Consider the following 25,072-nt stretch of genomic DNA (forward strand, 5'->3'; position numbering starts at 1 on the left):
GCTGATACGTACGACCGAGCAAACACCATGTGGTCTTTAACAGGCTGGCTGATTAAACCCGGCGGCGTGTAGCATTGGGCTTTAGTCCATCGTAGGATGAGACGGAGTATAATGAGCGCTTGGCTGGACTCCACCCCTTTTAAGGCACTCTTGCTTCAGACAGATTCCTGTCAAATTTTCACGTTCAAGCTCATTTAGTGGGTCTGATCACTAGTTGTCTGCTGTACTGAAAATGGCGTGCACGGGAGCGAGCAGGTTTAGGTAGAGCTTTGGTTGTTCGAGGAAACGGTAGAAAAAGGACCCGATCTTAAATTAATTTATATCATAAGGTGTGTACGTAAAAGTTCGTCTTTCTCCAAAGAAGGCTCGCTCAAGGTCACAGTCTGTATATTTTCGACGCCACTGTGCAGTGTATGAAGCTCACCCAGAAGAGGGCGTAATTTTGATTAGGGCTATAGTTTTAAACTTTTGGCACCTTGACATCTCGGGAAAGTTCAAAACGAAGGCCTCTTCTCTCGCCCTCACTCAAAGTGTCCGCATGCGTTATGAGAAGTATGTAGCAGTGCCCAAAAGCAGCGTATTTTAAATATATTTCTGCATCGCCGAACGAAAATTCCGCGCATGAAAATATCGCGTTTCAAAAATACAAAAACCACCTTGAATATAAGCCTACATCCTTCCAAACTCACATACATTCGATCTATATGACGAACTCCTTCGGCGGAACTCTGAATTGGCCCCTCTGTCTTAATAATTCTATACAACCAGTCAAATAAGCACTTCCTATTACTCTGAACAGTTTCCTAAAGATTATTTTGCAATTTTTTTCCGTCACAGTCAAAGATTTGCGCAACGAGTCAAATTGAAGTAATCTAATGCATTTGTAATAAACAATTTACTTTGAATTATGTGCTATGTTGAGCTTCAATGATGATGATATGTATAATTTGATGTTACATATGTGAAACTAAAAGGGAGCAAAAGGTTCCGTCAATACGTTAAACAGGCTTTGCTTTTTTTGCCCTTTTTTCCGCTATTTGTTTGCCAGAATAACTTGTCTTTTATTTCTTCAAATAAACGTAAAAAGAAAACAATTTAAAAAGGAGTGCAGGTGAACTGTTGGACGCTCACCAGGATGTAAGCAACCCTGTCACCGGGGCACGAGAAAATAAAGTTTTAGTTGTGGAATCAACAGAAAAAAAAAAAAGTGAAACAGTCTTAGGTGAAACCTGACACTTGTTTGTTATCCCTACAAACCAAAAGAAAAAGTAAAAACTTTGCCTTTCCCCAGGTGAGGCTCGAACTCACAACCCCGGCATAGCTCACAAGCACTGACCTATAAGTACCGTGCGCTAACCAATTGCGCCACTGGGGAGGACAGCGGCAGCGGGGCTTTATCGCCGAGTTCCAGCCGCGAACAAATTAGCGCTATGACGTCATCAGATTTTTTTTTTTCGTTTCTTTCAGATAAATAGGCAACAGCTGCGGTTGCTGTGGCTGAGCAAAGGGCACGTTTATTTTCCCCCAGCTCTTTATGTCGTTGACGCATTCTACGATGAGCTTCGCTTTGTTGACAGGTATCTCGACGAACATTTTCGAATTCCAGACATTTCGATTCGGGTTCTTCTCTCAAGGTACCAGAATCCTCGTTAAACAAAAAAACCAACGAGGAGCAAAAAATAAAAACTCAAATACCTGAATATAATTTGGATAATAACAGCCCGTAGTAGTCATAAATAACTTTATTTTCCATTATGATACATGAATAACGGAGGCAAAGAAAACAAAAAAATAAAAGCTGTATAACAGCTTGACGGAGCCCCTTGCTCTCTAGTAGTTTAATGTAATACCTACAGCGATAAATTACACGCCGCAACAGCACATTCAACATAGTCCACAATTCAAAATAAACCGCGATTTGCGAATTTATTTATTTTTATTTAACTCATCGGGCAAATCTTTCATTGTGATTCGAATGAAAAAAGGTCGATGCTATTGTTTAGGAGAGCACTAAGCGTAGTAGAAGGTGTGTATTAGCGGCGCAATTCAAAGTTCCGTCGAACGACACGGATAAGAAATATATGCTCTCTCAGGTCAGCAAGATTAACCAATTTTGTTACTAACTAAAAACGGACCATCGGTCTGTATACTTCTACGATCTTATAAGTAGTTAAAACGGTCGCATAAGGCTAAACTGAATTTTTTCTTACATTTTATTTTTATAGAAGTTGGCAATTAATTACTCGCTAAATGTGCCCTGTTAGTGTTTTCGTACGTAAAGTCGTAGACACGTTGCTAATATAATTACTACAAAAATTCTACATTTCGCTCACTCAGAGTTGAAGAAGCGCACGACATGCTTTTCTATGTTCACGCTTTTTGATTCGAAATTGACCTTTCAGCGTTATATCGGCTAGGGAAACCATGTTTTTGGTTTCCTCTTCACGTTGCGAGGCGTATGACCTGTTTGGAGCTCTAAATGAACATGTCGATAATGAGATCTGTGTTTGTTTCTCATTTTGTGGCCTAAATATATCGGCATTTTTTTCTCCTATATTATGATTAAACTTAACTCATATCCAGAGTAATGTGAGAGTAACAGGATTGCTCCATCGGAAGAGCCTATCAGAGCCTCGAAGCCAAGTACGTCACACTGCTTTACAGGTGCGCGCTCCGACTTCGGACTGGTTCCGGTGGACGAAACCGGTCGAAAGCTCACCCGAGGTGGGCGAATTTTTTGTCCTGTGAGCTTTCAAGTTCGTTGAGTTTTTATGCCCCGCGACATCAGTTCGGGGAGCTTATGTTGGGTGAGCTTACGTTCGATGAGCTTACTTCCGGTGAGCTTAAGTTTAATGAGCTTACTTGCGGTGAACGTACTTTCGGTGAGCGTATGTCCGGTGAGCTTTTATCCAAAAATGACGCGAACAAACGGCCAACTTTGCTCACTGACACGCAAAAAAAAAAAAAAAAACTGTTGGAGAGCCAGAGGAAGTACTAGCAGCCGGTAATTATCGCAAGAAGCGTTTCAGTTGTATTAATGATGGTTGTGACCAGCATCTTCGCGGGCGCTTGTCGCGTAAATGCGAGGTAGGGAGGTGGCCGGTCCGTAAAATTCAAAAGCGGTCATGGGCCGTTTTCTTTTTTTTTTTATCGTAAGACAATGCTAATAATAAATAATGTAATCATGTTATAACTCTCCAGGTCCTGCCACAGTTGCGCTCCGCCCGATAAACACTGGGTGACGACGACCACAAAGGCATGGCAGGTTGGACTCTCCGACATGTCTCTCCACTCGTCACGGAAGGTCAGCGACTGAGTAGAAACAACCGCAAAAAGATATTGGCCAAAGCCCTAAGTTTGCTTCAGTAGAAATCGCTATTTATTCCACGTCCAAACCTAGAAGACATATATATGAAATTGTGGCTCCTGCGTCCCGATCGACTAAGACCGGTTTCAAAGCTCACCCTCCAATGGACTGCCTTCAAAGCTGCGAGCCACCAGGCCCGACCAGGAGCCAGTTGGAAAACACGGGACATATACAGCTCTGGCATGCGTATCAGAGTGGTAAGAAGCACGCACTGATACCCGTGTCGGGGTCATCTCCCGCGAGGTTTCGAACTGGCTCCTCGTTGGACCAGCCAGCCCGTAGCTTTGCCTCTATGTATACCGCTCGATGGGGGATTATCAACCTTTTGCGTCTTTCGCACTATCGCACAGCACACGCAGGGACTATTTCGTAACGCCTTATCTCTGTCTATGTCAAACAAGGATAACCGATGTGAGCACGGGACCGCGATCAGTAATGTACACTTTTTCAATAATCTCGAAATGCCGCGTGCGAAGTCCGCCACAAACCGGGGAAAAGTCCTGTACGCAGCACGTGACACCGAGTAGAGACGAGGAGGGGGAAGGGGGGGGGGGGGGGGGGGGGGCGTAGTTGCTCGCATCAGTGTCCTCCGTCGCCCCCAAGGTCGCCCCCGGCGTCTGCTATAGCCGGTTCTGTGTACAGGTTGTTCCCGGCATTCCTATCGGCGCAGCGGGTAGCTCAGCAAGCTTTGCAAAAAGAGGTTCAAGCCCGGATGACGTTTTTCTTTGTTCTTGCGAAAGCTGTTTAAGGTAAGGGCGCGGTAAAGGCCTTGAAATTTGTAACAGGGTACGTCTGCGTGGTTTTAAACCTAGGATACTGTTTGGCTTTGCTCTTCTTGGAGGCGCTCAATAGGCGACCCGGGTTGAAACCGTAGTTGTACTTTCTGTTTAACGCGTAGTAGAATGCCCAGAAGTGCGAGGGTCTCTTAATCAGCACGCCGGCCCCTGGCCAGCCAAGTTCTTCCTCCGACGCCGGTCGGTTGGCGTACAGCGCCTTCAACGGTGGGAAGGAGACGAATGCGAAGAAGTACTCCACGTCCAGAGATGTCGCCCTCAGCGAGGCATCGGGATGTTGGGTTTGCATCAGCTCGTAGGCCACCCGGCAAAACTGGAAAAAGAGGCGGAGACACCATTTCAATGAGAATACATTCTTCTCCGCTCATTTACGGTAGATGGCGCACCTATCCGCACAAAAGTAAAGCCCCTGTATACGGAAAAGTAGCGACATCCTTTGAAGAATGCCACTTGCTATCTTGGAGCGATCCAGGCGGCGCTGCCATCGACGCGCAAGCGCGAAAGAGCAAAATATAACAATAAGAGTGTGCTCGAGGGACAAGGAGGGAGAAAGAATGCCTGTGCTGTCAGAGTGCAGTGCAAGCTACGAGCTCATGTTGCCAATCAAATAACGCCTACTGTGCCACGTCACGGCTTTCACCGTGTTTCTTCGAGTACATTCTTCGAGGCTGGTAAATCGTGACAGTGCGTTTTTGAGCCTGTGTGTATGTATTTTGCGTGTCTTTCAGCCTTTGACTGTGCTCTGATTCAAGTATAGGAAGGCCGTCTGATATCTTGGAGCGATGCAGGCGGCGCTACAATCGACGCGTGGGTGTAAAAGAGCAAAACACAAAGATAAAAGGTGTGCGCGTCAGAGGAGGAGAAAAAAGATGTCGCTACCTTTCTTATTCAGGGACATTACACAAAATCCTCCCCTATCGGCGTGGACAGAGCGCGTCTGATGGTACGTTAACACTTGCGGATCCGCCAGCGAATTCGCCCAGCGTTTGCCGCTGGGGCGAAACGCTGGGCAGAAAACGCGGCGGCGAGACACGAACTCAACTCTCCTACGTCACACCGCGGTGGTGGCGCGTCGGACGCACTTCCGGTCTGGGGTGGTGGGCAGAAGTCGCCATGCGAGACATGCATTCTTGGTCTTTTCGGAGAAACCAGACAAAAAGCTGCGTTCTCGTCAAAATGTTCTGACGGGGGCTGTACAGCCTGTACCAAAAGAGTCTGGAAAGGTTTGAAGATCAGCTTTCACGTGTTTCTGCCCGCTCCGTTCGTCCGAGTAGGAGGATAGTAGCCGTGAAAAGGGTAAACCAGACGCTGTCGAACTACGATTGCTTGTGCGGGCAACACTTTTTGGTCGCCAGATGTATTTGTTTTGTTCCAACATGGACGAGAGAAAACCGCCAAGTTGTCCGGGCCACCCGCGGGTTCAGTGCGTCTTCAAATTCACTCGGCCGCCTGATCGTTCGAACTTTCGTCTGCTCTTTCAAACTTGTCTGCTTCTTGTCGCCTGCTCGTTCAAACAAAAGCGGCGCGTAGACCAAACTTTGACCCGGTGATTGCAATAAGAAGTAATGGCAGGCCTCAAACGACTTAAGTAGGCTCGGTATAAACAGTACATCAGTGTTGCGGAATGGGCACCCCCATTCCATTCCAATTCCATTCCGGGGAATTAGAGTTTTCGATAATTCAATTCCTTTCAATTCCTAGGAATGGAGACACTGAGCCCATTCCCACTCCTGGAATGGCTAAATCGTTCCATTCAATTCCTTTAATTCCTAAACGTAAAATTGGCAATTGACAGCTACATTTTGTTGCCGGCATAAGCAGCATAAAGCTGACATTATCAAATGCAGAAACAATTGGAAAAAAAGGAAAAAAAAGCTAAATTCCTCAAAAAAGCACTGATTTCTACTAAGCGGACCGCTGGTGGCAGAAAGTGTTTATTTACGATGTACTGCAAACATCGAGAAAGCCCTTTGATATGTCAATGCTTCGGTCTCGCGACCACGTCGCTCGCAACAAAGAGCAACACTTAAATCCACTCATTTTCTTTTCTTTTTTAAACTTTTTTTGCATTTGACTTTTAAGACATACGCGGCCAGCGTGTTTGTTTGATAAGACTATAAAAATATCCAGTTCGTGCGTGGCGCAGGAATAAGCTATATTACTGTATTCTTCAAATACAGTAACACGGCTAGTACACTGCTGGAAGCGACTCCATGCACAGCGGCAGAACACATCCTCTGACAAAATGCAACCTCTGTGGCGCAGCACGAGGGACCGTATAGACCATGTCACGAAACATGTTTTAAAACGCATAAGGTCACGCTTGCTTTACGAATCTCGATATTTCTTATCATATTCAATTTTTGGCTGGTTCGCCTGCCCTCTTCCACCCTTCGCATACTCATTCTCGTGTTTCCTCTTCAGACGGCGAATAAAGTTCGATGATATACGCCGACTGCACCGTGTATAGTTTCGTTTTTATTTTTTTATTTATTTATTTAGGAATACTGCAGGCCAATTGCGGCCCAAGCAGGATTTGGGGTTACAAAAGTGGAGTCAAAAGAGCGCAACACCAGGTAATCCGTAAAATGGGAGAGGGGAACAAAATAAACAAGCTGCACAACTTTCAGCGTGCAGCTTGTTTATTTTCGTCGCGGCTAATGTGGAAAAATGTCTTCTACGATGCCATGACTCGATCTGTATTTATCTTGTCTCCTCGTCCGAATTGTGATGTTCCTCTTCGCGCTGATCGAGTGGCGGGTTCAGGCAGCAGACGGTACCAACCGATTCATTCTTCTACCTCGGTGTCGGTTGTTCGCGTAGTGGCGACGGGTCGGGAAGTCAGCGTTAACAAAGCTCTTCACATCAAGATACAATTAACGGGGTAATACCGCACCGTTCGAATTGACATTCCCCGTGTTTCCTCATTAACACCGTCCAACTGACTTCTCACCGCCTCAAACCGGGTCCAGGACAAGGAGCACGAATGCAGACCGGACAGCCGAGACGCGCGGAAGCCAAAATCTCAGCAGCAGCCAGCACCCAGCTCTCCTTCTCAGTTGCCCTCACAGCAACGGTCGCACCTCGTCTGGAGCGGGACGGCCTTTCTTTCTCTCTTTCTTTCTTCCTTTTATTTCCTTTCTTTCCGGATTGACCGGGAGGTGGGCAGAGACTAAAGGCGTGATGCCTGACGAGGTCTCTGTCCCCTTTACAGTTCTAACACAGCAGTGCAGGGTACATAGATTTTTGAAGACGAAAATTTGAGAAAAGAACCTATAAAATTCTATACACCTCAGAAACAATAAACAACAGGATCGATCAATTATCCCACGATAATTTTTTTCAGCAAAGGAGGATAAAAACAAAATTGGTCAGAAACATGTTTTAACAATTCAAAAGTGAAGTATGGACATGATTTCATAAGTACACAGTACACACATATCAGAACACAATGTCACTGCCCACCAAAAGTGTCTTTAGTCTTTTTTTTAATTGAAGTATATTGCAGTTAAAATCTATTAGATCTGCAGGTCTAGTCAGTTCGGTCACACCAAGAGCGGCGACGATAGTCTACTTCACCTTACGATGAACCTCAACAGACAGCACGAGAGCCATCGAAATCAATCCAGTGCTTCCTGAGTGCTGCGTCACCCTGCAGTCCCGCTCACGGTACTGGATTGCCTAGGGTGACTCGTAGCGTCCGCAGCGGTCCATCGCAAGGTGAAACGAAGTATGCAGAGACTAAAGTCAAGAGAAATGAGTGGGAATCCGCTAGCTTACTTGAAACCCCAACCCACTAAAACAGAAAACACAGAAAACAAGCATCGGAACAAAGACCAAGTAATAGGCGGACATACAATACAAATGCAGTACAAAAAAACAAGCCTCGGAGCAAAGCGCAAGACGAGAAGGGGGAAGTGAATCTCGCTTTGTTTTAATGCCGAAGCAAACCCAGATTTCGCACTTCAAATGAGTGCGCACGAATGAACGTGGAAGGCAGCAGGGTTGGCTGCCTGCTAAACAACGTGCCTCGAACTATAAGAAAACAATACCTGATCATCTTTCGACGGCACCCAAGTCAACGAGTTATCAGAGCTCTGCGAGTTATAAGTCGCTTTCGCTCCCAGATCTCAGTCTGTGCGCGCGCGCGCATTCTACAAACCGTCGCAACAAAAAAAAAAAAGCATGACAAAAAGAACGGTGAGGAGTTGTGCATGGCGGTTTCTTTCTTCGCCGCTCCCTTTTCGTTTGCTTGGTGCTTGGTTTCTTGTTTCGCTCTCGTGTAACGCCATCGAAGCCCGACGCCTGCGCGTCCGTGAAAGGCGCCACGTTACCCCCCTTTCCCCCTTTGCTCTTTGCTTTGACGCTTGTTTTTTGTATTGCATTTTGTTGGCGTATAAGTCTGTTAGGGCTCCTCGCGGGCTAGCAGTTTCCCGCTCATTTTATTTCTGAGCAACTGACTCACTGACTGGCTCGGTTTAGCTGACCGTAAACACTAAAAAAAAAAGAAGAACCGTGCCCATTCCATTCCCATTCCATTCCAGGCAAAAGGCACCTAATTCCATTCCCATTCCATTCCCTTCAACGTTGCCGCCATTCTATTCCCATTCCATTCCTTGGTCGTGAAAATGCGGAATGATTCCGGAATCATTCCAACTCCGGAGTGGCAACTCCGCAACACTGCAGTACATACAAGATGTTGATCATTGGTACCCGTGGCCATCACCGACTTGTTACGCTTGGTCTGTTTCCGCTTCCGAATTTCAGTATCGACGTCGACCATCGCCGCTACCTTCTACACTTTTGCAGCACGAGTGACGTCGCGACCGAAAATATCTAGAAGAATCTCATCGTGGTTTTGGCGTCCATTCTGTGGCGTTCACGCGAATGAATCGCCGCACGACAAATTATTTACGCAAAGCTTAGCGGTGTAAAGCTTTGATAGTTTCACTCAGGCGATTAAAGTGGTCAGACATTGCTATGAGGACGTAGAATCGGCAATCCCAACGCGAAAAAGAGTATGCAGACTCACACAGACGCCGACAACGTGACATTCCAATGGTTTGTGAACGCGGGACGCGCTGCTTCTTGCCCGCACTCCATTTCGCATGCGTTCGAACTGCCGTCTGCTCTTTCAAACTTGTCTGCTCTTTGTCGTCAGCGCGTTCAAACGATATCGGCCCGTAAACCAAACCTTGACTCGGTAATTACAATAAGAACTAAGTGCAGGCCTCAAAACACTTTTGAAGGTTGGTTGGGAAGTAGGCTAAGCGTAAACAGTTGATACAAGAAGATGATGATTATTGTTACCAGTGGCCATCACCGACTTGTAATGCCCGATTCTACTTGCGGTTTTCAGTATCGACGTCCATTATCTCAGCAACGGTCCACGCTTTTGCAGCCCGAGCGACGTCGCGACTGAAAATAGCGAGCAGAATCTCATCGTGGGAGTCAGTATTTAGCGCCCATTCTGCAGCGTCCACGTGAAATGAATCGCCGCAAGTCACATTATTCACGTAAAGTTTTGCCTCGTCATGAGTACGCGTTCTTCTGGGAGCAGCAACGTCCGGGAGAGACAGCCGAGGTGGGAAGTCTCGCGGCTTCTCGTCATATTTGACGGGATGTTAGGAGAACAGCTGCCGCAGCCGGCGCCGCCGCCGCCGCTCAAAGGAAATAGATGTGGACGCAACCCGCTCGTCGCCGCTGCCGCCGGGGGCGGATCCGCTCCCGCGGGAGCGGATTTCTTCTGAAGTGTAAACGTACCATGAGAGAGCACAGGCGCGTCACGCTGTCCTTCTAGAGATCTACTTAAAAGTGAGGCAATAAAGTTCCCGTGCAACAGAACAGCGTGACTATGATATAGGATAGATGCACCCAGCTGCATGCCGGCCTGTTACATGAATGAAATATTGCATTTTATACTGCGTTTCTCCAAAGTAAGTCCGAGCAAAGTCGACGCTGCAATCCCATGGAGCCAATGGAGCAGATTAAAAAGCTCATCGTCAGGGCGCTCGTCGCTTTTGTCGCCGTAATCCAGCGCTTTTTCAGTGCTTGATTTGTTTATCATCTGATAGAAAACTCACGAAGACCATAGACTAATACATAATGTAACCTTAAAGAGTGACCAATGCCATAGGCCACAGCGGCTCATCCGACTGTCCGCGCACATGTTGTGAAGCTGGTCTCGTCTTCCAGTTTAAGCACTTCCGTTCCCTACATGGCTGGAGACATAGATGGCTGCTATCTAATGGAGAGGATGATTATTATTGATTCCTTTCGTATTAAACAGCAGATAGCTTGCGCCACCTAGTCTGCCATGACTAACAATAATTTTTAATTGAGGTAGGAATCGATGTGCTTAATAATGGCGAATTCAGTTGGTCAATCAGCGGCGAGCCCCTGCTGGCGGCACCAGCGAGCAGATACGCACCAGATGTGCACCACGTTACACCCTCCACCCCGAACACAGAGCGCCGGCAACTGGCGTTTTCTAAAGGCCGACGTACACTTCTCGCTTTCTACTTTTGCCCTCCTCCTCCTTTCCTATGTCCTGTCCACTTTTTACCTTGCCCCAACTGGGCTCCCCTCGGAGCTTAGGAGAAGGGATGCTGAACCGAAATCTGGATCGCCCAAAACACGCGGCAAAAGCGTGCAACGGGATGCTACAAACACCAAAACATCACTCATACTGCGATATCTCGAACGGATGACCGTATTTTTTTTAAAAAAGGAGGCGCATTTGGTAGGGATATTGACGTCATGTTCCTCCGAGAAGGAGAGGGAATGGCCTCGCGTCTTCTCTGCGTCGCCGCTTTGAGGGAGCGAAGCGAAGAGAGGAGGAAACTAGGTATCTTTACGGCACGCGCCTCGTCGGCCTGGTTCAACCTCGACCTCTTTTTCCAAAAATACGGCCTTCCATTTAAGATATCGCCTTACGAGTAGTGTTGTACGGATCGTAGCGTCCCGCTTACATCTCCAGCATAAATCAATCGAGCTTCCTTGATTGATTTATGGTATAATAAGCACGCTGTATATACGACGACGACTCTCTGAGATGTCTGTAAACACAATCGGATTCACAATAGTTTTCGAAGTATTAACATTACTACAGTTCGCATGGCTTACAGGATCTTAAATTGCAAATTCAATAAACTGGCAGATTCATAAATCGGTGAAGTGCTGCCCACACAAGCGTCAAAATGCAGTATATTTTGTTTGGATTTCCGATGAACTGTTGTCATCTTAAAAGGATCCCAAAAGAGGCTTGCCAGCGTCGCTTTTCATAATCTCTTTTATTATTATTATTACCTTCTTTTGGGACCCTCCATCTTCTCATGGTGCCCACCTGTCTTGAAATTGTAATGCATGTTCAAGTGACAAGCTGCATCACTATCTATACTTCGTTTTTATTTTATTTTTAAGAGTGGTGTAATAGCGTGTTACTACCCCGCTGTAAAAAGAAATAAAGTATAGATTGTGATGTAGCCCGTTCTCAGAGCAAACTGACCTTGCGCAGGCTGGACAAATTATATATATAAAAAAAAAACAGTTTGGCTTCCTTTAAAGGATTATCTTTACCTTTGTTGTTTTTGCTACCTCGTCTCGAAGCAGAATAGAGCGTCTGTCTCGATGGCCCCATTTGCGACTCGAACCAGTTATTTTCCGCCATTTGGCAAGCGTTGTTCCGTTTGGCTCCTTTTCTCGATTCGAATGTTACGATACCCGATACAGCCTGGCAAGCAAGCTGCCCGACCTCTCGAAGCTCGGGCAAAAATTGTGCCGCTTGTGCCATTCGAACGCCCTTGCCGCACATATGGCAAAATATTTTGCCGGGAAATGACCACCTGAATTCGCCCTAAGCAATATGAAAACCACTTCACTCAACAGAAAAAAAGGTGGAATAATCAAACAAGAAAATTGGCTAATGCTCAAGTATTTATTTTGACCAAAAACAACCATGAAAACAACAAAAACTTTTCTGCACGCATCCGTGGAACTCTTAGTACTCCATTTCATCATAATCACAAGCAAACGAGGAGCTACGAGAGCGAGCACGACGCTTCAAATGAGCCTGTAATGCATGCACGGTCGTGAAGTTAACCCGTCCTCAACCACAACGCGCATTCGCGATGAGAAGCTCGCTAGGGGCGCTTCTGTTTCTCTCCCTTTGGATAGTGCACGTGCTACCCACGTGGTTATGTTTTTATCGTCATAGCGCATAGAAGCTTGGCATTGCACGTGCTTGCACCAGCAGAGGAAGTTGAAGTATCCCCACTCTGGGTTGTAAAAAAAATTCCACCAGCAGGCGATACCCAAACCTCTCGCCGCGGGTACTCTACAGCGGGTATTCGTTGGACGCCATATTTGAGGGCGATGTTTAGAGCAATGTTTAGAGGTGGGCTATTCAGTGGTGCATTGTAAGCATATAAATAAAACAGCATAAACGAGCACAATGACAAGTAAAAGAAGGGTGGCACATGATGGCACATGAGAGTGAAGATGTCCCTACATGTTCCATTCTTCTTCTTTTTATTTCTTTGTCTTTTTATGTAGATGTGTTCTAAGAAGACGAAAAAGAGAATACGTCGTGAGTTGATTTTTTCCAGCGCTGTGTTTACGGTGTTTTATTTATATGTTTACGATGTTTAGAGTCCATGCTCCGAACGAGCTCACATAATTAGCCTGCTAAGAGTGCCAATCTCGATGGTGCCGAATGCCCGTTGCAAAAGAACTGTGGTCGCTCGCCGTCAGCACGCGTTCAGCAGCCGCGCACAGAACTATGACCGTCAGGGAATACTCCCTACAGCGTCAGCTCGCTTGACTTTGTGGAAAACAGTAAAGAGCTTTACGGCGACGCAGCTGACGATCAAGGAGACGCTCAAAACACTTTTAACATGGTTGCGCTTTAACCGTCTTACCTACGCCACAAAGAAAGAACGTCATGAACTCCACACAATAACAGCAACTGCGGATGCGGTGGGGTGCGGGCCGTGTCCGCACCACAACTGGCTGCTGTTATGGCGTCTCGCCAAAGCCTCAGTCGCAGTCGTAATATTTTCGAAAAGTGTCGAGGCTACTAATAGGAGCATGTAAATTAAAGTAGAACTCTCTCCTCGTGGTACACGTATAACGAATGTATAAATAAGTAAGCACCACTGCCCCAGCTAGCGGGTACCCTAACAGCTGGGCCACGATAGGGTTTTAGTGGCCTCCCTTTACGTACCACGACATTACTCCATGCAAAGACGACGATAGCCATGACAATGCACTTTAGGGAGTCCATGACTATCTTCATTGGGCCGTATTGCGTCGGTTCCGGGCGGATTTGGGTGCCTCAACTAATTAAAGAATTATGCTACCGGTATTTAACGCAATTCTAACTTGGCAGCAATATTCAAATGAACGACCATGAGAGCAAGAGAAGCAATACGTATCGAACATGGTTCACTCACCCCAGAGGACATTGTGCAGACTATAAAGTCCGACTCGGCCAGCAGAGTGATGTCGAGCATTACACCGAAGAGCGCGGTGTTGTTCCGACTGGTGGTCCTGGCACGTGCCTGGCGGGAAACCACCTCGTTGTTGATCACCTTGTACTGAGGATATCTGTGGCACCAGAGGAGCATTTTGCATCATGTCGCTTGCTCGCGGTATTAGGGACGAGATTGAACCGTCGCGCTCCTAGTGGTCAAGTTCAGAACCTAACCCGCCAGATGACAACCACATAATTGATTTCTATGTAATTGGGACACAGCGCGAGACGCGGCGTCACATGACGTGATGCCACGGTGTCACGTGACTTGACGTCGCATTGTACCACGTCATGTGACGTCATGGTGTGAATTGACTCCCCAAAACGACTGTTTTGATATCTTGTGAACAAATTTAAATTGGCTCCTTAAATACAACACTCCATGTATCATATAGGACTTTGAAGATGAGAGGCTCTAGTAATCTCCCTCAATTCTATAATCCTGGCTGTCAACAGACCAATGTAGGCAGAAACTGAGAAAGAGGAAGAGGCGAGAGCGCGCGGGAAAGTGCGTAGGCGAGTTGGTGCAAGTTTATGATTTATCAGGTCTGTGGCGTCGTGGTTCCGTACATAAGGAAGGAGTTTTAATGAAATCATTTAGCTGGGTTAGAGATGTGTTTGTCCCTATTTATTTTTTTCTACAACTGTAAAAAAAAATGTTTCCTCCTTCTGCTCCAGTTTCGGGCTAAGGTCATAACAAACTTACCACTTGCAGCGATAATTATACCACATTACGGTTTAAACAAACCACTCATAGCTGTCCCGAGAAGTCATGCTATCCGCATTTTCGTCTCGTATTTTTTTTACAGCGAAGCTGTTTATGGCTAGGGTTCCGTGATTTTTCGTGTGCGTGACCAAAAACTCCACGCTCGCACCACCGCACGCGTCGCACGCGCACGCCTTTCCCGTACAAACATTTCGAAGTAAAGAACCAAAATAAAGCGTAGACAAACGCGCCTGCAAGATGCCCTTTGTTTAGGCTTTTGCTTTAGAACAGTAATTGCATGCAGACACCAGCTCGCGCGGCGCGTGGACACCATTCCCTGCATTCTCGTCGATGCTTGGCTAATTTAGCAATAGGTCTATTTCACTCCCCTACTCGTCGTAATCGGGAGGCAGCGTATAGTCCAGACTCCCGAAAAGCAACGCTCCTACAAAGAGCAACGGCGGGAACGGCACCGAGAAGGACAGCGGCAGCGGAGGGCGGCAAACACCACCGATGAAGATCGTGCCAGACAAGACGACGAACGTCACAAAGCAAAAAACGCATAAAAAACAATCCAGTGTCACGTCTGTGTTGTGTGCCAAACAGCTTCGTGGCCATCCCCTCTCAAAGGGTGGGATGGCTCATGATATTTTTTTTCTTCTGACCAATTATCAACGATAACAATAATCTCGCAAAGTAACATTACTGCGCGCCGTTAAACAATATCTCTATTTTAAGAACTGTTTATATTTAGCATTTTATCTAAGAAAACAAGTGTCGATTATCGAACGTCTTTACGGTGGTTCGTTCACGCTGAAAGTCATTTCTTTTTGCCGTACAACGAGGCGCTCGATCACTTTCTGTGCAGTAAATATGTTTTTATAGATTGCCTTATCTCGTGAGGCGCGTTCTTGTTCCCTAAAATGTGTCTCTACCACAGCAAATCCACGCGCAATTCCCTTACTTCCCTACCGTACCGCGCCGTCCATCGGCTAACGTCTGTGACGTCACCGGAGAAGCACTACGGCCTTGTCGTCTAGGCGGTGTTGGCGAAACGCGCGCTTCGACGCAGGAATCTACCAAATCCACCTGGAACCGAACCTCGTCTGCCTTCCCGCCGTGGCGACGGCGGTAGCCAGGTCGCGAACCAGGGCAGAACAGATGGACCAGCAACAGACACACCAGAGGCAGGTGGCCTGTGACGCCAAGTCCGATGAACACCGACATTAAAGAAAAGCAAACGAGGCGAAGAGCAGAGCCGTCATGTTTTTTCTCGTGGGTGTCCAAACAGAAGACGGACTGCCGGACTCCAACTTTCACTTCAAAGAGCGGAGAAGTGTCGCTTCGCGTTCTGAAATATCCTAGCTGGTTGGACCCCACCATTTAGAAAGCGGCACGCTGGCGTCCGGCGTTCCCCGTTCTAAAGGCTCGTCCACACAGTGGCGTCTGCCTGCGTTAATTCTGCTTTCGTCGAACTGTTGCTATGGCGACCCTTGCGACGAGCCAAAGGGGAGGGCAACGCGGTCGACGCACTTGTGTGAAGGAGCCTTAATGAATTCGACGAGGGCCGTGGAGACAAAGACCTTTTAGTCTACCCACTGATCGTTCCAACCAGAGCTCGGTATTCTGACGACCCCCACGCTCTTGTCTCCTCCTCTTCCTTCCTTTCTGCCCGCACAGAGATCGGGAGCTGACTTACTTTTTTCGGATCTCGTTGACGACACGGGGTTCGTCCGTTGCCACGAACACCCTCTTCTTTTCGACGTGCGTTGTAAGAGAAAGCTTGGCGTAGTAATCCTCCACGTGAACCATGTACTCTTGGACATCGTGATAGACTGCCTCCAGGTACTTGTCCGACCTCCTGATATGCACTCTGTGGAAATTTCCAGAATCAAATAGCTCGTTACGTAAAATAGGAGAGTTGCGCCCATTCTAGACGTGTGCCAACACCAAATGGATCACAAAGCCCCAGTCCTGAATTTTATACATCGACTGTTGAATTATCAGCGCGAAGCATGTATTGGACAGGCTACGCGAGCGTACGGCTAAAACTAGGTTTCAATCGGTCAGAACATGAGTCTATGCCGAACACTGACACAGCGCTCGTATTCAATATGTGGCCTGCGCTGGCCGTCAGTATCGGTGACATATATATCTTTTCCACAAGGGCGCCGCCATCTTAATTGTCGTTACTTCCAGTATGGGCGAAAACATATTACTTTGCCGTCGCCACGCCAATAGAAGACAACTGGGCTATAAGCGTAATTGTCACACATTCTCGTTTTGGCTCCCGTCTATTTTTTTACTGGTTACAGGTTTAAAAGTTTTACTATTTTGTCGTCGCCCATACTGGAAGTGACGACAATTCAAGATGGCGGCGCCCCTGTGGAAAATGTCTATACGAGTTTCGTCTCGGACAGTATGCTTCCAAACGCAGCCGACGCTACGATGTAATGAAATCAATAAATCAAGCTTCAAAAGTGCAAGACACCAGGCCTTTTTGTTTATGATTGGTTCAGTGATGAAATAACACGTCTACAGAAATGTGACGAAGACAGCTCGTAGCGTCGACTGCGCCTCGACTAAGATTAAGCAGAGTATAAAAATTCTGCCGTACGACTTTCTTGTGGTGTTGTTAGAGGAAGCAATAAAAAAATAACATCACCAACAAACCCTCTAGATGTTTCTTTTTGTTGGGATAAAGCCTGACACGTAAACGTTCATACGTCTCCCGAAGCTTTGAACAAACTGGGGTGCCCTCATTTCGGGTAGTACAAGCTCACCTGATTGGGCCTCGCTCAACTTTTGACGCCTTCACTGAATGCTTTTATTTCTGTGTAGTGCTGACGAACGAAAAAAAAACCTTTCCTTTCGACGTCTAAATTGGGCACATTCATCGCCGAAAGACAATCAAAAGTGCCAGATTCATGGCACCACAGTTATAGTATGCGCCTCTCTTATCCCTAGGTGGTGTCGTCATAACATCAAACGTTCCGACGCTTTTTAGAGCGCAGCTCTTAGGCGCATGTTTCCGGCTTGAGCGACGTCGCCGTCGCCGTCGACATCCGCGTAACCGTGAGGTCACGTGACCCCCCAAGTCACGTGACCCCCCCCCCCCCCCCGAGATCATGTGACCCCTGTGGGGGGAGGAGGGGAAGGGAGGAGAGCAGGAAGGATCACCAGGGGGGACTAATCCGAATTTGTCCCTCGGCCGGCTTGGAACCGGATCCCTTTCGTTCAGGAGTAGCAGGCAGGATCATGAGGTAGGAGGAGGAGGGGTGGGTCTACCCTCCCCTCAGTACCCTTCCCTCCTCCTCCTCCTGTAACGCCGAATTGGAGCGCAGCTCCAATTCGGCGTTACAGGGAGTTGTAAACGGCTTTATTTTTTGTATTTTTATTTTTTATTTCTAACATATGATCACATGAAACGGCGTCTCTTCGGCTCACGCGCTCTATACGCCTCGCAAGTGGGCTCATTTTCGTCTTCTGCGCATGAGAAAGGAAGTAGTGGTGACGTCAGAACGCCGAGCCCTGATTGGCTGATCGCGACCCCTATCTCAGCGTCGTCTGCTCCTTTGCAACGTCGTCTGCTCAACGTCGTCTGCGTCTGTCTTACCTTTCCTGCGACTTTCGGAGCGAACTCGACTTCGCCTTTAAGGGAGGGCAGACGAAATAACTCGAGCGGTACGTTGTTTTTGTCTAACAACTAGCAGACTCGCTTCAAGGAGAGAAGTCAAAGGACTCACTGGCGAGGTGTCCCGGGGCGCTGAGGTTTGTTTGCTTAGAACCGAGAGTGAAGCGTGTTAGTGTCCGCAAGGTCCATCCCAAAATTTTTTTCCTCCATTCGTGTGCGGCGAGACCCCTCACTCTTTAACGGCGCCGGCGGGTTGGCGCAGTTAACGTCGTCTGCTTTACGCCTGCTAGTCAAAGCGATGGCTGCTTTACCTTTCCTGCGTCTGTCGGAGATTCACCGCTTTTTCACCGGCGAGTCATCGTTGCCTCGGGAAACAAGGAGATAACAGGAGGAAGAAATTGACCATTTAATCTAAAATTGAGGTCAGCGATCAAAGTATAACACGGGAAGGGTTCACAAGGGTCGCGCGTGCATATTCCATTCAGCACGTCAGCCGGTCGTGGGCAGACGGTCGCCGAGTCGCGGAGTGCCTGCTAGGCCTAACTGCCCAGCTCGTTTGGTCGCGTTCGGTCGGATCGGGGCCGTCGGAGCTTTTCCCCGGTGTTTGTGGATCCAGCGTTCTTGTTCATCGTGCTCTGTTTCAAGTAATTTTTACTTTTTTCTTGCTGCTTGAAGTCAGGACGCGTCCGAAGCTCACGTAGAAAAATAAACGTCCGTGGGTCGTCGCGACCGCGACGCTGTCGGCCATGCTGAGTTGAGCTGCCGTAGGATTTCGCCGTAGCCTGCGCAAAACTTACGAAAATTTCGTTTCGCAAATACGAAGAATGTTCTTAAGTTTTGTCTTACGCATATTTTTAGCGTAAGATTGTTTCGTAAATCTGTCCTCTGCACTTCCGAAAGTCGCAGGAAGGGTAAGACAGACGCAAACGACGTTGCGAGCAGACGACGTTGCAAAGGAGCAGACGACGCTCAGATAGGGGGTCGCGATCAGCCAATCAGGACTCGGCGTTCTGACGTCACCGCTACCCCCTGCGCAAGAAGCAGACGAACTTGCCCTCCGCATAGCTTTGACGCGTGCCTCGACGGTGCTCGAATTTCTGTTGTTTCTCTGCATTTTCCTCGTGATCGCGTTCCGCAGCAGAGCAGGCACGCTTCTGCTTGTGTGAGACGCTCAACACTGAACTGCCCAAAACAAGTCCTAACAAGTTCCTTTTCGCAACGCCCCCTGGGCAACGCGGGAGCCCTCTATCGCAGTGAAGCAAAAGCGACACCGTCTCTCAAATGAATCTTTCCTCGTTCGCTTGTTTCGATAATTTCTGATCCCGTATTATGTCAAAAGATACGACAACCGATGCCTGAGCTATCTTCCGCCCAGAACCTGCGTGCTCGTCGTTGGACAGGTCGACCCTCAGTCTTGAACCACTCTCTGCGCTTATACTGACACGCTGAGAACAGTGACAGGCGATGTAAAAGTGAGGCAAAACTATTGGTTCGGCTAGCGCGTAGCCCCCACAGCCCCGATCGCTTAGCAACGAACGGAGTCTATATATGAAAGATTCCGTGTTTTAGGTAACTACAAATATACCGCGAGAATAAAACCCCAAATCGGTTTTGTCAAAGTCAGGTCAAAATATTTTTTTTTATTTGAAGACAAGTTGTTAGATAATTACACTTATTTAGACGGGGGTCCCAAATTTTTCAAAGAAAACTGTTGAAGGGACCTTTTGGTAATAAAGGGTAAGTCAGAGATCAAGTTGGCACCATTATGTATAAAAGAAACTTGAATAAAAAATAAAGAACGAAATATAATTGCTGTATGTACATAATCAAAATATAAAACCAAGTGAAAAGAGAGAGAAAAAAAGCCAGGAAGTCAAGAAAAAAAGAAAAACAATTGCTGTGCGTGTATGTGTGTGAGAGAAGAAAAGAATTAATCGGGGGCATATAAATTGTTGATGAATCATGCAGATAGGATGTGTGCATGTATAGCTTGTTTAAAGATACAGAATGATGGCATGGCAGTTAGGCTGTGTGGTAGGGAGTTCCACGTTTTAGTAGCAATGTAAATGAAGGTGAACGCGCCGCAATTAGTTCGTATGTAGGGTGCAGACAGTGCAGACAGTGACGCTTCGGAATGTGAACGCACAGGATTCATGACATCTTGATGAGAAAAACTAATTGAAGAGCATGTTATCTGATCGGTTATAAAATTAAATGTTATTAATGATATACGATAATCGAGGCATTGATGAACTTAATCATAATGTAGAAAACCTGAGACTGTGGTAAAAGCAAGGAAACGGTGTCGAAGAAGAAGGACAGGGGAAAAGAACGTCCCCTGTCTTTCTTCTTCGACTCCGTTTCCTTGCTTTTACCACAGTCTCAGGTTTTCTACATTATGATCAACATCCACCAGCTCGCCTGCCCACTCACAGTTTTTTCATTGATGAGCTGTTAAAATGTTGAGGAAGCTGCATGCAAACTGTGCAATTTCTATAGGTTTTAGTGTTGTTTTAAATGTCATTCCATAAATGGATAACCCGTACGTAATGTAAGTATGAATAAAGCGATGATAAAGCATTTGGAGGATTCGCAAGGAAAATATATGCCGGAGTTTATATAGAATTGGTATATTTCGATATATCTTGTTAAGGGTGTCTTTTGCGTGTTGATGCCATGTTAATTTATGGTCAAGTGTTAGTCCTAAAAATTTTGTATTGTACACTCGTGTTAGGTTCATACTTGCAAACGAAAGCTGGGGTGTGTTTAAAATATTGTTTGTTTTTTGGGGGAAAAAATGCTGTAGTTTGTTTTCGCTATCTTGGGAACCATTTTGTTATAAGTTAGCCATTTAGCTAGCTTTTCTTAAGTGTTATTAGCTTCCATGAATAGTTCTGTCACGCTTGCATTAATAATATGTGTATCGTCGGCATAAAGAACACAGTCGTTTTGTAAATAGGCCCTGCCAGGTCATTAATATATATATGAAAAGAAAGGGACCTAATATTGAGCCTTGCAGAACACCAATGGTAATAGGTTTAGTTGTTGAAATTGTGTCACCTAAAGTGACAAATTGACACCTTTTAGAAAGATAACTTTGGATTAGTTTGAGAGCAACAACACGAACCTTGTAAGCACTTAATTTATGTTGTAAAAGTTAATGGTTAAAAAGGTCAAACGCTTCTGTTAGGTCTACAAAGATTCCCATTGTTAATAACTTCATTTCAATGTTTTGCTTTGTTTTCTCTACCATATTTAATAACGCAAGTTTTGTTGATTTCCCTTTAAGAAATATATATTGTGACGGAGTGATCACATTATTTTCAGAGAAGAACAAGTTCGGTCGCCTTAGTAGTAGTTTTTCGATCGCTTTTGTAATAACAGGAAGTAAGGCGATCGGTGGATAGTTCTCTGGTTTTAGTTTGTCTCCTTTTTTTAAATATTGGAATCACTTTCGCTATTTTGAATGAGTCAGAATAGGAGCTAGTCGTGAAAATTTTGCTGATAATATCAGCCAAAGCTGTAGAATGATGGAACCACAGTTTTAGTATTATCGTCTGTATTCCGTCGCACTCCGACGACGCCGCATTTCTTGGCGTGAAAATGAATCTTTCATTTACACGCCTGGCGATCTAGAAGTTTATAAACTTCTTCTAGATCGACAGGCTAAAGACAAAAAGTCGTGTCATTACGAGCTACGTTTAGTGTGCCAGTCGATAGATTTGTGAATGAAAGATAATGTACGTTTGTAGTGATAGTTGAAAAGTAGTCATTGGGAAAGGGGGGGGGGGCGGGATGTTAGAAATTTCTTGCTTGTCCGTAATTACGACTTGATCAGTGCTTAAGGCTAATACAGTTTGTTCGGTAGCACTCTTATTTAGTTCAGAATTATTTTCCAGGTTTCTCTAGGATTGTTACTGGCGCTAGAAAGGTCACTAAAAAAATACTGCTGTTTAGCTAGGCGAACCAGTTTCTTCAAACAAACATTACACGTTTTGTATTCAGATTGAAGGCTTAGATTGAATGGATTGCGTTTTCGTTTTTCTATACATAATGTTTTTGTGATGGATAGATCGTTGTAGTCCGTATGTCAGCCAGGGGATTTTACTGACTGATCTGTGGAACAGGGTTTTTGTTTTCGTACCTATTTGGATGGGAGATTTTAGTATTGCTATAAAGTTGTCTGTTTCTAGGTCCGCCGTACGTGGGCCCTTGGTGTACGTTCTCCCAAAATGAGGGAAAACCAAAAAACTTCGATTTTCATTTGCCCTTAAATAAGAACCTCAGCATAACTTCATTGTTCGGAACCGAACACATCGTCATTTTTTCTTCGCAAGAAACCCTGATAAACTTCGATCTTGTTTGACACTGAAAAACACGAAGTAAGATAAAAATATGTTTGTTTGTTTTAGTTCCGACAAGACAAGTCAAAACATTCAATCGGTCTGTTTTCTTTTCCTTTGTTGCTGCATTTTTCTTGAATTTTAAAAAGGGTCATATATCGGCGTGCATTTATTTATCGATCTTTAATTTACACTGCTTTTCAAAGACCCTATGGTATTATGATAATAGCATTCATCCTTACCCGACGATAGGGTGCTTGTACCCCCTGGACATCTTGAAGTCCGAGATTTTCTTTAACGTGGTAGCTTGGAGCCTGAGTATGTATCTCATCAGCTGTCCGTACCACCAGGCGTAGGGGCTTCCATGATTAGCCACCAGGGGTTCGGCGATGGCGGATGGAAGCTCAACGATGTTCCCCCTAACCTGACCCGCTGCACAAATGTTTTCATTTTTTTTAATAAAGTGTCAGTTATACAGTTTATACAGCAATGTTTATGACCCCTCTTTTTTTTCTTTTTTTTTTGTCTGGGAAATTTGGAATTATAAGGGAGGGTAAATATTGATCTAAATCATGGAAAATTTTCAATGGCCCAGTTCTAACGATGCCAATCTTTCTGGTAGATGTAAGTGGTCCTCAAAGAGGCCTCTGAACGTTTTTGCTAAATGGCCTGATTGAAGACATGACGCAGTCTAGAGGGCCGGAAAGTAAATACTACAATATAAAGGAAGAAATACTAAATCAATATGCCTGAATAAGAATTTAAATACAAAAATTCAAACTAGAGCAATAGTTTGAAGAAAGACATTTAAAGGGGTACTCCACCGATTTTTTGAGCTACCTCGACTAACTATATTTTCTGACTTCCCGGCCTTTACTCTCTCCGGTATGCTATTCAGAATCGCGAAATTCATAATAGTTATTGCGAATATCGGCAAATGAAAATGATGCAAAAACCAAAATTCAAATATACGCGCGCTTTTCAGGGCCGTGACGTCAGTGGCAGGCAGGCTTGCCAGTCGAGCAAGCAGCCAAAAAATAGAATATGCCGATCATTTGCTCCGTGCTGGAGCGCGGGTACTGCAGCGAGCTTCCCAAGCATTCATTTGACACCATGAAACTGCTTCGAATCAGTTTAAAACAAAATCTACAGCCCAAAGAGTGAACTCCTGCCTTCCACTGACGTCACTTTTTCACTGTTGCCAGTAGAGACTTCGAGCTTGAAAAACACGGTGAGGACCAAAACTGTAAATTCAATAACTTCGCGAAAAAACAATATTTTGACCTAATATTTGGGATACTATTTTCGCGATGTTTGTTGGTTAGTTTAGCAAAATTTCAAGCAAATCGGAGACAATGAAAAAATCGGTGGAGTAGCCCTTTAAGGTGGGTGAATACGTATAGTTCATTTTTTTAACGCATTATAGGATAATATTGAAATTATAAAATAATTGTTATCCAGAGAACTTACTAGACATAAATGCAAGCGCACAGGAAATGTGGCATATTCACACCGGGCAAAAGGCTAACTAGAATGGTCAATCTGATGACGTAGAATGCAAAAGTTACGATGACGATATACAGATAATGCAAAGGAATGGTTTCCTATGTAACGCAGACATGAAGTAGAAAAACTATGAGTAGTACTGCTGGCGATGACCATGAGCAGTAAATAATATGGCGAGAGAACCCGGGTTGTGACGCAGTTTTAAAGGGCCCATGAAACGAATTTTGGGCTGGAATAAACCAATTTAGATCGGGGTTTTACCGATAGCACATCGTTCAGTGGAGCAAAAGAAAAAAAGGTAGAAAGTCAAAAGCCTGACTTTAGGTACGAAAATTTGAAAACACAGCAGACTATTTCGCACCTCCTTCCCTTCATAACCTCTCTGCCTTTTCAGTGTGATACATCCGTGGTCCCCGCAGCGCGTCACCGGGCCCAAACGCAGGTCGCACGGCACCGGACCTCACTTAATCCCTTCACCCCTAAGCTGACATTGTGGTGGAAGCTAAGCACTTGCCGGACCAATCAGCCGCCTCCTTTTCATCACCTGACCTCAATCTCTGCGCGTGGGTATGCGCGAGAGAGCGTGATCACGTGGCAAAAGTGTGGCTGGCCCAACGAGCACGTAGCTTCCACAGCACTGTCAGCTTCGGGGTGAATAGGGTGAGGAAAGCAACTTCTCTCTGAATTTTGAGCGACGGGATAATCTTCTAGGGGGAGATTGGCTGTGTCTTGGTACACAAGCGAGATCCCGAGCAAGAGGGGACTCTTCCCTTCCCGTCTTTTTTTAAACAATGCTTTTAAACAATGCGCGATTTATGAGTTGAGGAGGAAAGCAGAACAGGAAAAAGTTGGAAAAGCGTTTCATGGACCACTTTAAAGCATGAAAGGCTTTTTAAAAACGCTACCCCCAATCCCAATCTTTTGTGCGTGCGTACGTTTGTGCACTATCCGCTAAAATTAGCGAGAAAAGTGGCGTCACGTGACGTCGTGGAAGTTGACGGCACGTGGCCTGTACGTCAGTTTCCGTACTAAATTTAGTGGGAAAATTAACGTCGAGTGGCCAAGCAGTCGATGAAGTTATTCCGCTAAATTTAGCACGAAATGGTCATGTGACAATTCTGTTGCAAACTAAATTTAGCGGGAAAATTCACGTCTTGTAACCTAAACACCAATCCAGTTTCCCCGCCAGA

The 25,072-nt window shown here is 45.8% G+C and overlaps 1 protein-coding gene and 1 non-coding gene across 2 annotated transcripts in view; both read right to left on the reverse strand.

Annotated features, from left to right (window-relative positions):
- Positions 1 to 1,283: 1,283 nt before the first annotated feature.
- Positions 1,284 to 1,375, reverse strand: Trnai-uau. The gene is given in 2 exon segments: positions 1,284 to 1,319; positions 1,338 to 1,375. It is a non-coding gene; the product is annotated as a tRNA-Ile (tRNA).
- Positions 1,376 to 4,111: 2,736 nt separating this feature from the next.
- Positions 4,112 to 25,072, reverse strand: part of LOC115323511 (alpha-(1,6)-fucosyltransferase-like) — a 31,605-nt gene continuing 10,644 nt past the window's right edge. The window contains exons 3-6 of the mRNA XM_040223564.1: positions 22,619 to 22,808; positions 16,099 to 16,272; positions 13,614 to 13,767; positions 4,112 to 4,474 (exon numbers count right to left, since the gene is read on the reverse strand). Coding sequence (XP_040079498.1) covers positions 4,112 to 4,474; positions 13,614 to 13,767; positions 16,099 to 16,272; positions 22,619 to 22,808 — 881 coding nt within the window. The remainder of the gene's footprint in view (positions 4,475 to 13,613; positions 13,768 to 16,098; positions 16,273 to 22,618; positions 22,809 to 25,072) is intronic.

This window comes from Ixodes scapularis, unplaced genomic scaffold (assembly GCF_016920785.2).
Source record: "Ixodes scapularis isolate PalLabHiFi unplaced genomic scaffold, ASM1692078v2 PGA_scaffold4__175_contigs__length_147842914, whole genome shotgun sequence".
Taxonomy (NCBI): domain Eukaryota; kingdom Metazoa; phylum Arthropoda; class Arachnida; order Ixodida; family Ixodidae; genus Ixodes; species Ixodes scapularis.